Below are 17651 nucleotides of genomic sequence, written 5' to 3'. Positions count from 1 at the left end.
GATATATAAAATATATATATAAATACCATATGGCACTCCATTAGGTATATAAAAACAGGCGCATATTTGAATGCAAGGTTGTGTCAAAATTTCAAAAAAACTGGAGAAGAACTTTCGGAGATTTAAGATTTTGAACAAACGAAAATGAGTTTTTTGCTAATATCAGATCCCTTTTTTATTGTTATACAGGGTGTTACAAAAAAGGTACGGCCAAACTTTCAGGAAACATTCCTCACACACAAAGAAAGAAAATATGTTATGTGGACATGTCTCCGGAAACGCTTACTTTCCTTGTTAGAGCTCATTTTATTACTTCTCTTCAAATCACATTAATCATGGAATGGAAACACACAGCAACAGAACGTACCAGCGTGACTTCAAACACTTTGTTACAGGAAATGTTCAAAATGTCCTCCGTTAGCGAGGATACATGCATCCACCCTCCGTCGCACGGAATCCCTAATGCGCTGATGCAGCGCTGGAGAATGGCGTACTGTATCACAGCCGTCCACAATACGAGCACGAGGAGTCTCTAAATTTGGTACCGGGGTTGCGTAGACAAGAGCTTTCAAATGCCCCCATAAATGAAAGTCAAGAGGGTTGAGGTCAGGAGAGCGTGGAGGCCATGGAATTGGTCCGCCTCTACCAATCCATCGGTCACCGAATCTGTTGTTGAGAAGCGTACGAACACTTCGACTGAAATGTGCAGGAGCTCCATCGTGCATGAACCACATGTTGTGTCGTACTTGTAAAGGCACATGTTCTAGCATCACAGGTAGAGTATCCCGTATGAAATAATGATAACGTGCTCCATTGAGCGTGGGAGGAAGAACATACTAACGAAACTAAAATGAGCTCTAACATGGAAATTAAGCGTTTCTGGACACATGTCCACATAACATCTTTTCTTTATTTGTGTGTGAGGAATGTTTCCTGAAAGTTTGGCCGTACCTTTTTGTAACACCCTGTATATACCATACGGCGCTCCAGTAGCTATACAAAAACACCCCCATATTCGAATACAAAGTTGTGTCATAATTTCAAAGCAATTGGTGAAAAACTTTCGGGGATACATGATTTTAACAAACATTTAAATTTTTACTTATTTAGATATTAATAAACGATACCGTAAGGCCGGCCGGAATGGCCGAACTGTTCTAGGCGCTACAGTCTGGAACCGCGCGACCGCTACGGTCGCAGGTTCGAATCCTGCCTCGGGCATAGATGTGTGTGATGTCCTTAGGTTAGTTAGGTTTAAGTAGTTCTAAGTTCTAGGGGACTGATGACCTCAGCAGTTAAGTCCCATAGTCCTCAGAGCCATTTCAACCATTTGATACCGTAAGCTGGAAGCTGTGCAGACTACCTAAGTTTATCAAACTGTTATTACACGATATCGCAAACTCTTACTTGTACGTCTTTCGATTTTGACCACATCCCTGTGTAGCATCAGCCAGACGGCCGTGACCAGTATCGTGTACTAACCCCTCATTTGTTTTTGTTCTCCACAGAGCCTTTCGACACGGCATCGTGGATGCTGGTGGGCGCCGTGGCGATCCAGGCGGCAACCTTCACCATCTTCCTCTTCGAGTGGCTCAGCCCTTCCGGCTTCGACATGAAGGTCAGGACCACTGTTCACGCTGCGCTGCTTTGAACCCAGACAAATCGCTCTTTGCCTGCGCTCTGGCTGGCGCCGTTTCTCAACCCACTGCAACGATTCGCAAGTACAGTCGACTCCCTCCCCACGCCATATATACGACTGCCCTCAGTAGAGGCTTTCCACAGCGTAGGAGTGGCGCTGCATCTTATTGGGCTTCAGAACTAAACGGGTAGAGCTGTTGCTGTACTAAATGCATCTGAGAAATATAATACTGGGAATAACCTTTCACATTTGAATGAATACAACACAATAAGACAAAGAAACGCTCTTATCTTACACCACGATGCAAGGCGGACCTTCCACTCTCAGACTCGCTTGGCTGGGCTTTAAAAGTGGGATCGACGAGGGTCGTCTCATGAGTGTGGTAAGGTTTCCTTTAACCCAAACGGCGAAAATTTTCCAAAAATGTTATACACTCAGTGTATTCATAAGAAACCACACCTATCACAAAATAATGTTCTTACAGTTATTTATGCTGCCATCGTTTAGGAATAGTTAATCATAAGTTGTTTCTCCATTAGAAACTTCACTTTTGAAGTAAAAAATAATTCTGAAAAAGAGCACATTCAGACTGAATATAAATGTGCACACAATTCTAGAACATTTACCACACTTACGCATACATTGACAGTACAACCACCAAATTTGTGTTACATACACAGAAAATTGTGCTCACTCTGCTGAATTGTTCATTATTGTCATATTTATTATATGGAGAAAATTATTAAGCAGCCAGTATAATCCTTAAATACATATACCATTCCAAAGTATGATACAGTTGATTCCGAAGAGGGACAGACTGTTTCCTGTGGCCCAGCCACCAGCCACACAGCAGCGTACCGCGGATTTCCGCCTTTCCCATATCCCAGCCACACAACCCTGTGAGACCACACCTGCAGCAGTAAAGTCATTGCTGAAAAAGCAACAAATTAAAATAAAAGTAGGATAAAAGCAGTACAGCCAGAAAGCAATGCCTGCGAACAAAGCTATGGGGAGTACACTACAAAGAAAGGAAACTGAGGACACTGATTCTGATTTCGATATGTCTTGAGCGACAACAGCATGGTTGATGTCGATTCCTTTGAAGTATCCAAACTAGATACTATTGTAATGACAGATCCAGCACATGTAGGTGGAAGAGATTATATCTTGGTTAAATTTCGAGAAGAGATGAGGCATTCATACAGCTACATATCAGCCTGTACCATACAAAAGGCACTGCAAAATGACCTAGAATTTATGCATCTTAAGTCTGTGGATGAGGACAACATTGTTTTTCAATTAAATGAGAAAGACATTTCTCTTATTCATAAGAGTCATGTGATAGGAAAATTGCCGTTCCTATTGTTGCTATGAGGTGGTAAATATCAAACGGCGAATCTGATTTGTGTTTAAGTGTAATGTTCATGTCGATAAAAAAATGGAAGACAGTTTTTCTCTCCTGCGTATCTCTTACCTTTTTATTGGCTTCAATAAATTAAGTGTAACTTTAAACAGTTGCTATCCATCGCTGGTTGACTTCGTAGCTTAAAAAATAGGAATGACAAGTAATGAAATTTCTATAGTTCACTCTGAAACAAATTTCGTGTATCTTAGCATTACCCCGTACAAAAAATCCGAGTTACACGTATGTATCGTTTTGTGTCTTCTCTATCTCATTTATAAGACCTCAATCTTCTCGATTTAGTGTGAATATCAATCTCACTTGTGTATCTTATTTTGGACGAGTCGTGTCTTATTTGAGAACTTCAGCCCAAAAAATGATACTGTTTTCATTTTTTCTAGTCTACACTTGTAAGTTTAAAGTATTAAATACAGTGCCATTTTAAAACAACTTATATTCTCTAACATTTACAAATTTTTCATAATACTAATTCTTTTTATTTCAGAAATACAAACTATTTTTTATCTTATGTAGCTTATCTTATCCTGTCCCGCCTGCTTAGATGGGTGGTCAGGTGCTCGCCTCCCACGCAAGCGGGACCCTGCGTAGACAAAGTGCAATTTGTCGTTCCCCTTCAGTCTTAAGTGCAACTGTCCATCTTTTATTTAGCTTTTTGATGAGTTGTTGGCGTGCATCGTCCTCCTTACAGACAAATAGGTCGACGCCACAGTATAAGTGCAGTCAGAAACAGGAGACCATTCTTGAATACACTCCTGGAAATGGAAAAAATAACACATTGACACCGGTGTGTCAGACCCACCATACTTGCTCCGGACACTGCGAGAGGGCTGTACAAGCAATGATCACACGCACGGCACAGCGGACACGCCAGGAACCGCGGTGTTGGCCGTCGAATGGCGCTAGCTGCGCAGCATTTGTGCACCGCCGCCGTCAGTGTCAGCCAGTTTGCCGTGGCATACGGAGGTCCATCGCAGTCTTTAACACTGGTAGCATGCCGCGACAGCGTGGACGTGAACCGTATGTGCAGTTGACGGACTTTGAGCGAGGGCGTATAGTGGGCCGCAGCGACGCACGGATGCACGCCAAGACCGTAGGATCCTACGCAGTGCCGTAGGGGACCGCACCGCCACTTCCCAGCAAATTAGGGACACTGTTGCTCCTGGGGTATCGGCGAGGACCATTCGCAACCGTCTCCATGAAGCTGGGCTACGGTCCCGCACACCGTTAGGCCGTCTTCCGCTCACGCCCCAACATCGTGCAGCCCGCCTCCAGTGGTGTCGCGACAGGCGTGAATGGAGGGACGAATGGAGACGTGTCGTCTTCAGCGATGAGAGTCGCTTCTGCCTTGGTGCCAATGATGGTCGTATGCGTGTTTGGCGCCGTGCAGGTGAGCGCCACAATCAGGACTGCATACGACCGAGGCACACAGGGCCAACACCCGGCATCATGGTGTGGGGAGCGATCTCCTACACTGGCCGTACACCACTGGTGATCGTCGAGGGGACACTGAATAGTGCACGGTACATCCAAACCGTCATCGAACCCATCGTTCTACCATTCCTAGACCGGCAAGGGAACTTGCTGTTCCAACAGGACAATGCACGTCCGCTTGTATCCCGTGCCACCCAACGTGCTCTAGAAGGTGTAAGTCAAGTACCCTGGCCAGCAAGATCTCCGGATCTGTCCCCCATTGAGCATGTTTGGGACTGGATGAAGCGTCGTCTCACGCGGTCTGCACGTCCAGCACGAACGCTGGTCCAACTGAGGCACCAGGTGGAAATGGCATGGCAAGCCGTTCCACAGGACTACATCCAGCATCTCTACGATCGTCTCCATGGGAGAATAGCAGCCTGCATTGCTGCGAAAGGTGGATATACACTGTACTAGTGCCGACATTGTGCATGCTCTGTTGCCTGTGTCTATGTGCCTGTGGTTCTGTCAGTGTGATCATGTGATGTATCTGACCCCAGGAATGTGTCAATAAAGTTTCCCCTTCCTGGGACAATGAATTCATGGTGTTCTTATTTCAATTTCCAGGAGTGTAGCTAGTCAGTTGCAGTATTACAGGGAGCTGGTGAATGTGAGCCGGCCGTTTTAACGAAAACAAATGCATTAACTTTTGTGAAATTCTCTTACACAGCTGACATATTCCAAACAGAATACACACATAATTAATGAGCGCGTTTGCAGAGCCACCCTTGTTTAATATACTCATAGATTGTTGTTCTGCTTCAGTTCCATCAAAAATAATTCTTTGACCACCCGAGCCACACTTCTGTTCTCTATTTTGAGTCCGAAGTACAACGATTATATGAAGCCAACATCGAAGACGCGTTCTATTAGCAAGTCTCCACCTGCAATGAACAGTTCATTTTCCTGGGCATTATTTCAACTACTGACGTAGAGTGTTTTCTCATGCACTGTGACCAGTGGTCTTGGACATGGTGCCCTGCACAGCTACGAGCTTCGCTTGCACCGTCTGAGGAGAACTAGTACATCAATTTTAGACATAATTTTCAGAGAACGCAGTAGCTGGGCTTGGGTATTTCGCGTTTCCGAATTGCTTGTGTACGTTACATAGCCGTGATGCTTCCTAATTCTCTAGAACTGTGTTTCGACAGATTTTGCAGATGATCAGTGTTTTCTTTCCTTCAGGTACTGTGCTGCACACACTACCCACCTTTAACATAGTCAGTATGATCATTTCATCTCGCCCACTAGAAAACGCTTGATTTGCCACTCATTCAAGCGACAGAGCTCTTCCGTACCTGTTAATTCTATGTTGCTTGAAATTACAATTTCAGATACGAATTATGTTTTATGAACACAATCTGTTTGTGATTCAAACACGAATATTAAATGTTTAAACAGGGAACAGCATGGTAGCAAAATGTAATGTAGAAGTTCGAACCACATTGTGGTTGTTAGCTGAAGTAAAAATTGATCATCGACACTCGACGTTAGGAATTATGCTCCGTTCAATAACTGAGGGCTGTACACCGAGTTCATATCTATAGATCAGGTTATCGAGAACCAAGTAAGTTATAATTTTTCTCCAAGAGAAACACCAGCATCCTCGATTTTGTGGATGTGAAGAGGCATCACTCTCTGCATCGTACAGGGAGTCTCAATATTGAATCACAATATCTCTTCAATTAAAGTAGATAGGTGTACAGTTTCAGTGGTGTCGTGAACCTTAAGACTTTAAACTTTCGAAACGGTCAATTTCCGCCATAGTGCATTGTCGGAAACAACGTACAACAGAGCGATATGACGTTTATTTTGTTTCCAAAGGCCTGCTCTATTGTTTCAAATCCTCCAGTGTTCGTGGTGTGGCTTATATCCGGAGATCGGTCTGAGCGGTCGGCAGCATTTCCCCGTCGTCCTACCCATCTCATGGAGGATGTGCAACAGAATAATGTCTCCACTTCGGCATAAAAGTGCGTTGGCGTTTCATCCTGCTCGAAGCAACGATCTTTATTGTCAGAAGCAGTTAAGCTCAGGGATAATAATATGAAACATTTCCTGTTACCCACAGCAATCTGTTCAAAGACGTACGGATCCAGCAACCCTCTGGAAGACGAATCTCATCGCATTGATACTTCTGGCAGATTAATATACTTCTTTTTAGCAGTTTGTTGATTTTAGTTTGCTTTTTTACACGCAGCTATGACAATTTATTGTTCCGTTAAATTTCAAGCTAGCTTCGTCAACCAAAGAATTAAATCTTAGAAGTTACTCACAGCAATCTGTTCAAAGACGTACGGATCCAGCAACCCTCTGGAAGACGAATCTCATCGCATTGATACTTCTGGCGGATTAATATACTTCTTTTTAGCAGTTTATTGATTTTAGTTTGCTTTTTTACACGCAGCTTTGACAATGTATTGTTCCGTCAAATTTCAAGTTAGCTTCGTCAACCAAAGAATTAAATCTTAGAAACCTACCCTTTCTTCCCAGATGTTGAAGAACCAGTAAAATAATAAAAGTCGTCTATCGACATGGTCCGTGGCTCTGCTGGGGCCAGTCTCATAGATTCTTTTGGTAATTCTTTCATAACCAGGGCCACTGCAACTATACTTCTGTTGTCTATCGAACTTATCTTTCCTCGCAAGGCCCCTTTTTCTCATCTTGTACCTTTCCATGAACATCTGACTTGTATCGAATTCTTGCAAATATTAACCTAGCTCAAGATGAAGTTCCAAATTTAACTCTCCATCGTTGTCAAATTCACCTCAGTATTACAGTAACACCTTATTAGGCATTTCTGTTTTTCAAACGATAACAGTACCTCCACTATGTTTGCAATCCTGCAGTGCATAGTTTATATATTATTCTGTTTCAAAGGGGATATAAATTTGACGAAGGTCACTTTTGACCAGCAAATCACTACAAAAGGTTCTTCTAGTAGTTTCATTTAATTTTTTAAAACATTTTTGATGGACTAATTTCGGGCATTGCCGCCCATTATCTACTACTAGAGCGTTTACAATTAATGGACATAAAACTGCATCATCTACGTAGTAAGCTCGATCTCGTATTGATCGGTGGTGTGAGCAGGTGCTGGTCAGAACATTTTCAGTGACTGTTCATACACTACACTAGTATCTACATAGTTTGTTCTGGCCATTTTTAGGCTTTACCTACTCGTACATTATTACTTTTCACACGGAGGTGAACGATTACCTACGCCTAGATATACGCAGCGGTGACATTGTGGATGGTCCCTAGCACGATGTTTGCTACATGGGAGCTGTAACATGTAGAATCGGGGAAAGAATTCGCGACGCCCTCGCCATTTCATTCCCTATAGCTGCAAGGCTTCGCAGCATGTAACACAGCGTAAGGGGGCAAGGAAACAGTGCTACCAACAGAAAGCCAATTCACGTGTGTCCCTAATATACCTTGCAGGAAAAAAGTGAGATGGAAACTGGACCGAAGTTAGGAGTTGACAGAAACACCTTAACAAATAGGATAATTTTCTTCTGCTCTAACACAAGAAAGGAAAATAGTTTTCTAAAAGCAAACAAGAATTAATAACAGTCTTCTTCATAATGCACACTTTTTTGCTCGAAACAGTGAGGCCCTCGCCAGCGGATTTTTATTGTTCCCACATAAATTAAGCCCTTCATGACTGACATATTCCTTTCTACATCCCTGTTATGGTAGTTCTGAAACATACAGAAATTAGTCTTGAGACGCCGCAGTTCGAACATATTAGTCAGGCGTATCTGACACCTTAAATGAAACGATGCTTACATCATACGGAGTTCCTTTAATCACATGACGAGCAGCAAACTATTTAGTGGAGGATGAGGCGAAACCAGTAAGCACAGTGTTTTATCACTTTTAGCACGATTCTCTGTCTATATGCAAACAAAGTTACGTCTAAAGATCATCCTCGCAGATCTAGATCATTTGTTCTGATTTCCCTGATTGTAAAATATTAAATTAAGACGTAAGTTCAAAACTCACCCAGATGGCTATCCCCTTCCATTCCGACGGACCAGCACATTAAACCATGCGGCCATGTAGCTCAGGTCCATAGCTAAGGTCCGTCGACTGTGAACCTTTATAGTCACAACCTGATGATAAAAATTCTGTATTTCATTAAAACAGTTAATCATAATCTGACAACAGCATATTGCGAACTAATATTAACACATGAAACAATTTGAAATTATGTTTTCCTTTTGCACTAAGTCCGACTAGCTGACATACCATTGGTCAACAAACACAAACGTTGACGGCTTGTATGCTGTCCTTTTCACGTTTTTCTTGGATTTCTGTATGCTCTTACTATGTTACTGGAACTATAAACAAAACAAATATGTAATTTTAATAATAATGAAGCATCATATACATTACTATTAAATTAATGTGCCCACTGACAGTCTTGATACGTAGAAAAGAAATATGTCAACAGAGAACTGTGTAGCATCAAACGAACATTTCGAGGCCATGTTTCAGGTACACGTTTTTCAATAATGACACAAAACTAAATTTTGTATGTAGGCAAAATATGGAGTTTTCATTTGACGCTACATCTGCTTCTGTCATAATCTAATATAACACGACGTCACTCAGTCGATAGTAGGAGGATCATCAAGTTTAATGTAGATTCCAAATATCGGTGTAGTCCATCGTTATTCATTTGGTATTAGCAAAAGTATGGGATGTCCTTTGGTGGTTGTTAAAGTATTAGTATCAAGTGGGAATAATTCGACATACTATGTTAACACCAATCCCCCAGACCATCCAGGATTTCCATGGGGCATCACGATAGATCTAAACGACTTACTCCCGAACAAAAAGTCGGGCGCAGCGATAGTACAAGCTTTTTCAAAGCAACAAAAAGCAATGGATGGCCATTTATGCATTTCTGCTTGAACAACACAGCTGCCTTATCGAGCATACGTATGGAATGTCTTTACTGGTGACGAGATATGTTACCCTTGTGTTAACTTCATTAAGAGGAAGTTATAGTTTCTGCAGGGGTGGAACCGAAAAAAGTCTGAGCACTGACTGTTTTCAGCAATTTTAGAGAATCTACGATACGAAGGCAGCCAAGGGTCGAAGCACCAAGTATGTAGGCCAATGTGTTTTATTACCATTTCTGTAACTAGGGGACGGAACTAAATCACAGTTAAGAGTAATGTTTTGGTTCAGCCACTGTAATCTCAACATTAACAAAAAAGAGGAGGAGGAATTATTTCTATGCAGCGCCTGTTCATTTTTGGACCAGCTTAGAGACAGATGTGATGACACTTTCTGCAGAACCTGACCATCATTTTGCAGGACAATGCTCAAGCACATACAGTGCAAGCTTTACTGATTTGTTTGACTAATGTGGCTGCTAAGTGCTATACCACCTACTGCACTCCCCTGACTTTAGCCCTCGTGAGTTCAACTCGATTTCTAAACTGAAGGAAACACTTCATGGCATTTGCTTCAGAACTGCTACAAATTCATAGGGCAACAGACCGCGCCACTCGAACTGACAACTGGCACTGCTTAGAGTATCCTACGACTTCCACATCGCTGGCAACTGGTTACACACAATGCTGGTGACTACTTCGAAGGCCATTAAAACTTTGAACACGTATCTATTTTGTACGAGCTGTAAATAAATAGTTGCATCTATTGAAGTTCCAACCCTCGTACTCTGATTATATTTATTTCCTTTTTAATTTTATCTAGTACCTTTCTACTGCATGCATAGATATTCAAAACAGATCGGCTGACGGCTGATTAATTTAACTTTTTCAATATTTTATGGGGTGAAATGACGAAGTCGTAACTTTGGTTTTTAATTTTATTAATAAGTGCCAGTACAGTCAACCGCAGACGTGCGCGATGATTCTTGTGCCCTACTGAAGCTAACCAGACTCTAAAGAACCACAAAAAATCGCCATCGCCATTTTGGCTCTATATTTAACATTAGTCAGCAAAATCTCAGCCTCTTCAGGCACGTAAAGAAATCAGGCGAGAATCTTTATATAATTTCGAGCTCCTTGTGCTGCACTATTAATCAAAAGTCCCGCAGTCATAAAGAATACTGCAAGCCTCTTCAATAACATGCATATTAGGTGTCACTACACGCTTACTGTAACTTCCATTCAACCTTTGCAAAAACAGACATAATGTCTTATGGGATAACAGCAATCTGTGATTTTATAAAGTTACTTAAAATCCGTCTTGATTGCAAATTTTTTTTTGTTCATATAACCGGTTTCGGTTCATTCAGAACCATCTTCAGATCTGATATTTCAGTTACAGGAGTAACCCGTCCAAATCCAGCAACTTTCACATGCTACGTCACATATGTGGCTGAATCATTCATAACCAGCAAATTAGTTGCATCCTTTTCACCCTCGCGCATTTCTATAACAATACATGTACAACAAATTATAAACATAATAAAACATTTTGCAAATGACAACATTCCTTTATTCCTATATTGATCTGTAAATTATTTCTGTGGCGTGTTGAAGCGACAAGTTTGCCCGTAACGGCAAGCACAGAATTATGGTACGTTACATGGTGCGCAGAAACTCAACGCTCAGCTTGGTTTACCTCTTATTGTTATTTTGGCTTCCCGCTGTCTAAATTGTGCTGCATCTGGTCAAGCTAATTTAGCTGTCGCCAATGAAAGCATTCTCAAGATAAACTGTTTTTAAGTCTCTAATGGTCAAAATAACAAAAAGTGTTATCTGCAAATAACGTTTCCAGTAAAGGAACGGTGACACTGGCAAATAAAAAAATTAAACCAATTCTGTCGAGCATACTGGAGACGGTAAAATCAAAAATAATACTGGCAGCTACTAATAATTCCCTCCTTTCATTGTTAATGGTGGTCTTATTACACTCAGTTAATCGAAATGTTATTGGTAACTACACTTAACTACGATCACAAGTTACAAAAATGATAACGAAACTCGTTGACCAATTCACTTGTTATTTTGGTCCTCTGCTGCATTACGCCGCGTCTTTGAAGAACTAATCTGTGCACCTCCAGAAACATTTCGGGTGTGGAAATCTATTCTTCCTGCTGCTGGTAGAAAACATGGTGGGATTGTAGAATGTGTTCGGCGACTCTGTATGTAGATTGTGGACAGTTGAGAATGTGGGACTTAAGGAAGCGTGCAAGGGATAAGTCCCTGCAGTCGCGCCATTCATCTATGTCCTCGGTGGCTCAGATGGATAGAGCGTCTGCCATGTAAGCAGGAGGAATATCAGCAACACCTGTCGGCAACTGAGAGTTTCAATTAATTCTCATTTATTCTAGAGAAGCTGCACGGTCATCAATCGTATCTGTTCTTTCGAGAACAGTTACTGTCTTCAAATATATAGTTAAAGGCTAATCAGCCATTGAGCTTCGTCTGTGCGAATGCGCACAGGTTGCCTGAATTCTTACGGGAATCGTAGCCTTAGTGTACGCGAGTAATTAGTGGATGGGCAAATATCTATTAGGGACATTACGTATGTAAATTCTGGACAGTTGGGAATGTGGGTCTTACGGGAAGCGTGCAAGGGATAAGTCCCTGCAGTCGCAAAAAAAATGTTCAAATGTGTGTGAAATCTTATGGGACTTAACTGCTAAGGTTATCAGTCCCTAAGCTTAAACACTATTTAACCTAAGTTATCCTAAAGACAAACACACGCATCCATGCCAGAGGAGGGACTCGAATCTCCGCCGGGACCAGCCGCACAGTCCATGACTGCAGCCTGCAGCCGTACTATTCATCTGTGTCCTCGGTGGCTCAGATGGTTGCCGGCATGGTACCTCAGCGTGTTCAGTCAGAGGGCTAGCTACTCTCTGTAATAAAAAACTGAGTGAACGGATCAACGAAGAACCTGAACGGGTGTCATCGGACGTCCACCCTGAACAAATTCCACGAACAATATAGAACAAAACGAGATTAACAAAAAGAAAAAAAATTGATAGAGCGTCTGCCATGTAAGCAGGAGATCCCGGGTTCGAGTACCGGTCGGGGCACACATTTTCAGCTGTCCCCATCGAGGTACATCAACAACACCTGTCGGCAGCTGAGGGTTTCAAGTAATTATCATTTATTCTAGAGAAGCTGCGCGGTCATCAATGGTATCTGTTCTTTCGAGAACAGTTACTATCTTCATATATAATCAGTGTTAGTTGTTCTCATAGCGTCGATGATAGTACACGAGACTATTCAGCCTTTGGCTCGGGTTTGATCCTTACTAGCGTCCCGTCTCCAATTTTTGAATCACTTGTTGTTCTGTTTTGGGAAACCAAACGAAGAATACCAAACGAAGAATACGGTTAATGACACGCCTGTGGCGGGCCGCTTGAATTTGGAAGGCCAGCAGTCTGATTGGCTAACTTCAGTGCTAATTAATTAGGACACGGCACAATGTAGTGAATTTTTTCTTATCAATTATTTCACCGCATAACTCCCCCTGCAACACCCTTACGATATTTTGAGACTGTTTCTGATCATACTGTATATCTGTTTGAGCCTGCAGACTTTGTTTATTTCCGACCATGTTTCTTGAAAATGCCACAGCCATACACAGCTAAGACAATACATTCTCGCGCACCACGTCATTACACGTCTTACTCCTCTTATCTCAAAGAGTTGATCCTTCTTCTGCGGTCTGAGTGGTCGGCTGCGGATGCAGTGCACCCTGTTACCCCTTCCAGCATGAAGACAGTAAAAATAAAAGTTCACACAAATATTTAATGGGTACCTCAGTCCGTTGGTTTACGAGCCTGCTGTAACTCCGAGAAAGAGCCCCTTTGTGGGAGTTGAACGGCTACCGTCGTCATATTCTATTGGCTAAAATTCCTCTTCCAGTGAGAACGCATTTGGTTAACAACTGATGTAGGTAATAAAGTTTTTTGGCATCGTAGAATTCCAGGTTACATCTCGTAATCTACTGCCACACTAACATTATTATTACATAGAGTGTAAAAGAAATACTTTTACAAGAGTTTGGAGAGCGTTCTTTATCTAAACAAGGCAAAAATGCGAAAATCCTTCGTGTTTCTGTTGTAAGCAAAAAGCGTCTCCCAAAGTCCTTAATACAAAAATCCAGAACAAATGTTTAACATGTCATCCGCTTCCGTCTACACACATACGCCCTATATACTCTGGCAACATCTGTGGGGAGTGAAAATCCTCGTTGTGCAATTCAGGCTTGACAACATGAACCATGGACCTTGCCGTTGGTGGGGAGGCTTGCGTGCCTCAGCGATACAGATAGCCATACCGTAGGTACAACCACAACGGAGGGGTATCTGTTGAGAGGCCAGACAAACGTGTGGTTCCTGAAGAGGGGCAGCAGCCTTTTCAGTAGTTTCAGGGGCAACAGTCTGGATGATTGACTGATCTGGCCTTGTAACAATAACCAAAACGGCCTTGCTGTGCTGGTACCGCGAACGGCTGAAAGCAAGGGGAAACTACAGCCGTAATTTTTCCCGAGGGCATGCAGTTTTACTGTATGATTAAATGATGATGGCGTCCTCTTGGGTAAAATATTCCGGAGGTAAAATACTCCCCCATTCGGATCTCCGGGCGGGGACTACTCAAGAGGATGTCGTTATCAGGAGAAAGAAAACTGGCGTTCTACGGATCGGAGCGTGGAATGTCAGATCCCTTAATCGGGCAGGTAGGTTAGAAAATTTAAAAAGGGAAATGGATAGGTTAAAGTTAGATATAATGGGAATTAGTGAAGTTCGGTGGCAGAAGGAACAAGACTTCTGGTCAGGTGACTACAGGGTTATAAACACAAAATCAAATAGGGGTAATGCAGGAGTAGGTTTAATAATGAATAAAAAAATAGGAGTGCGGGTAAGCTACTACAAACAGCACAGCGAACGCATTGTCGTAGCCAAGATAGATACGAAGCCCAAACCTACTACAGTAGCACAAGTTTATATTCCAACTAGCTCTGTAGATGACGAAGAAATTGAAGAAATGTATGATGAAATAAAAGAAATTATTCAGATAGTGAAGGGAGACGAAAATTTAATAGTCATGGGTGACTGGAATTCGAGTGTAGGAAAAGGGAGGGAAGGAAACATAGTAGGTGAATATGGATTGGGGCTAAGAAATGAAAGAGGAAGCCGCCTGCTAGAATTTTGCACAGAGCACAACATAATCATAGCTAACACTTGGTATAAGAATCATGAAAGAAGGTTGTATACATGGAAGAACCCTGGAGATACTAAAAGGTATCAGATAGATTATATAATGGTAAGACAGAGATTTAGGAACCAGGTTTTAAATTGTAAGACATTTCCAGGGGCAGATGTGGACTCTGAACACAATCTATTGGTTATGACCTGTAGATTAAAAATGAAGAAACTGCAAAAAGGTGGGAATTTAAGGAGATGGGACCTGGATAAACTGAAAGAACCAGAGGTTGTACAGAGTTTCAGGGAGAGCATAAGGGAACAATTGACAGGAATGGGGGAAAGAAATACAGTAGAAGAAGAATGAGCAGCTTTGAGGGATGAAGTAGTGAAGGCAGCAGAGGATCAAGTAGGTAAAAAGACGAGGGCTAGTAGAAATCCTTGGGTAACAGAAGAAATATTGAATTTAATTGATGAAAGGAGAAAATATAAAAATGCAGTAAATGAAGCAGGCAAAAAGGAATACAAACGTCTCAAAAATGAGATAGACAGGAAGTGCAAAATGGCTAAGCAGGGACGGCTAGCGGACAAATGTAAGAATGTAGAGGCTTATCTCACTAGGGGTAAGATAGATACTGCCTACAGGAAAATTAAAGAGACCTTTGGAGATAAGAGACCCACTTGTATGAACATCAAGAGCTCAGATGGAAACCCAGTTTTAAGCAAAGAAGGGAAAGCAGAAAGGTGGAAGGAGTATATAGAGGGTCTATACAAGGGCGATGTACTTGAGGACAATATTATGGAAACGGGAGAGGATGTAGATGAAGATGAAATGGGAGATATGATACTGCGTGAAGAGTTTGACAGAGCACTGAAAGACCTGAGTCGGAACAAGGCCCCCGGAGTAGACAACATTCTATTGGAACTACTGACGGCCTTGGGAGAGCCAGTCCTGTCAAAACTCTACCATCTGGTGAGCAAGATGTATGAAACAGGTGAAATACCCTCAGACTTCAAGAAGAATATAATAATTCCAATCCCAAAGAAAGCAGGTGTTGACAGATGTGAAAATTACCGAACAATCAGTTTAATAAGCCACAGCTGCAAAATACTAACACGAATTCTTTACAGACGAATGGAAAAACTAGTAGAAGCCGACCTCGGGGAAAATCAGTTTGGATTCCGTAGAAACACTGGAACACGTGAGGCAATACTGACCTTACGACTTATCTTAGAAGAAAGATTAAGGAAAGGCAAACCTACGTTTCTAGCATTTGTAGACTTAGAGAAAGCTTTTGACAATGTTGACTGGAATATTCTCTTTCAAATTCTAAAGGTGGCAGGGGTAAAATACAGGGAGCGAAAGGCTATTTACAATTTGTACAGAAACCAGACGGCAGTTATAAGAGTCGAGGGGCATGAAAGGGAAGCAGTGGTTGGGAAGGGAGTAACACAGGGTTGTGGCCTCTCCCCGATGTTATTCAATCTGTATATTGAGCAAGCAGTGAAGGAAACAAAAGAAAAGTTTGGAGTAGGTATTAAAATCCATGGAGAAGAAATAAAAACTTTGAGGTTCGCCGATGACATTGTAATTCTGTCAGAGACAGCAAAGGACTTGGAAGAGCAGTTGAATGGAATGGACAGTGCCTTGAAAGGAGGATATAAGATGAACATCAACAAAAGCAAATCGAGGATAATGGAATGTAGTCGAATTAAGTCGGGTGATGCTGAGGGAATTAGATTAGGAAATGAGACACTTAAAGTAGTAAAGGAGTTTTGATATTTGGGGAGCAAAATAACTGATGATGGTCGAAGTAGAGAGGATATAAAACGTAGACTGGCAATGGCAAGGAAAGCGTTTCTGAAGAAGACAAATTTGTCAACATCGAGTATGGCGAGTAACAGCGCTTTGCCAACCAAAGTATTGGAAGAATAAAACCTCTACCCAGATCGCCGCCGTACTCATCGACGATGGTCGTCTACAGTAATACGGAACCGAGTTTAATCGCTGAGCACAATGCAGCCCCATTCATCATGCTTCCCTGTCGTGGTACGACTTCGAACGCAGCCTTTGGTGTGTGTGTGTGCTGTGTTAGCTCAAGCCTACGCATCGGGCGGTAATTCCCGTGTCAGCCGCTGCTAGTCTGCGACCTGTGGTGCTGGATGATACAGAATGTCGCACGGAGTCCGTTACTTCTTCTCGGATGACAGACGCAGATGTGAAAGAGTGCCTGGTAAATAATACTGCTATCCCCCCTCGTTATAGATTCCTGATATGACCTTATGGTCGATCTGAACATTGACGAGAATTCCTGCCCTCAAGTTTCCATGCAGACCAACATCGGGCTACTGTCACATCCGAATACCCCACAAATCTGAATATTATAAGATTCGACCTGCCAGCCAAATTGAGACCCCACTGAGACGCCTTTCAGACTGTGTCAGCTGCCCATAACGCTATTCACACGTGACATCTCCGTGTCCTTCATACTGATCACTTAACACCTGACACATTTCACGCCTCTCGTACACCCTGCCGGGCGTGATAGCAACAACACTAAACACGAACGAACACTATTGCGCTCTGGTGCCCATTCTGCCTGTCACAGAGAATTCCAACTCTTATCTCTTGCACACCCGATGACGTTTTGTACATGTATGAAGTTACATTGACATTCAACAATCTCTTCTGGGTGCTTCACTTTTTTTGTCAGCCAGCCCTATTTCCTGACGGTATTGATGAAGGAATAGATATTAGCTACATGGCTGGTAGGTGTATGGTGAAGCTTCTTGCGAAGTACAAGGTCTGCGGCGGCTACAAAGGGATTGCATCAGAACAGTGGTGGTGAGATACTGAGTAGCAGGCTCAGGCTTTGCGACTAATGAAGCAGTTTCGAAGTTCTTCATGAAATGGAGGAGGGATACATAGGTGAAGTTTCTTGCAGACAATTTCAACTGGTTTTTCAAGATCT

At 42.3% G+C, this 17651-nt stretch overlaps 1 protein-coding gene across 1 annotated transcript in view; it reads left to right on the top strand.

Moving 5' to 3' along the window:
• Positions 1 to 17651, top strand: part of LOC126176222 (glutamate receptor ionotropic, NMDA 2B) — a 922500-nt gene that overhangs the window by 716734 nt on the left and 188115 nt on the right. The window contains exon 7 of the mRNA XM_049923366.1: positions 1509 to 1618. Within this exon, the coding sequence (XP_049779323.1) occupies positions 1509 to 1618 (110 nt within the window). The remainder of the gene's footprint in view (positions 1 to 1508; positions 1619 to 17651) is intronic.

This window comes from Schistocerca cancellata, chromosome 3, assembly GCF_023864275.1.
Source record: "Schistocerca cancellata isolate TAMUIC-IGC-003103 chromosome 3, iqSchCanc2.1, whole genome shotgun sequence".
Taxonomy (NCBI): domain Eukaryota; kingdom Metazoa; phylum Arthropoda; class Insecta; order Orthoptera; family Acrididae; genus Schistocerca; species Schistocerca cancellata.
This window is presented reverse-complemented; position numbering and strand designations above follow the sequence as displayed.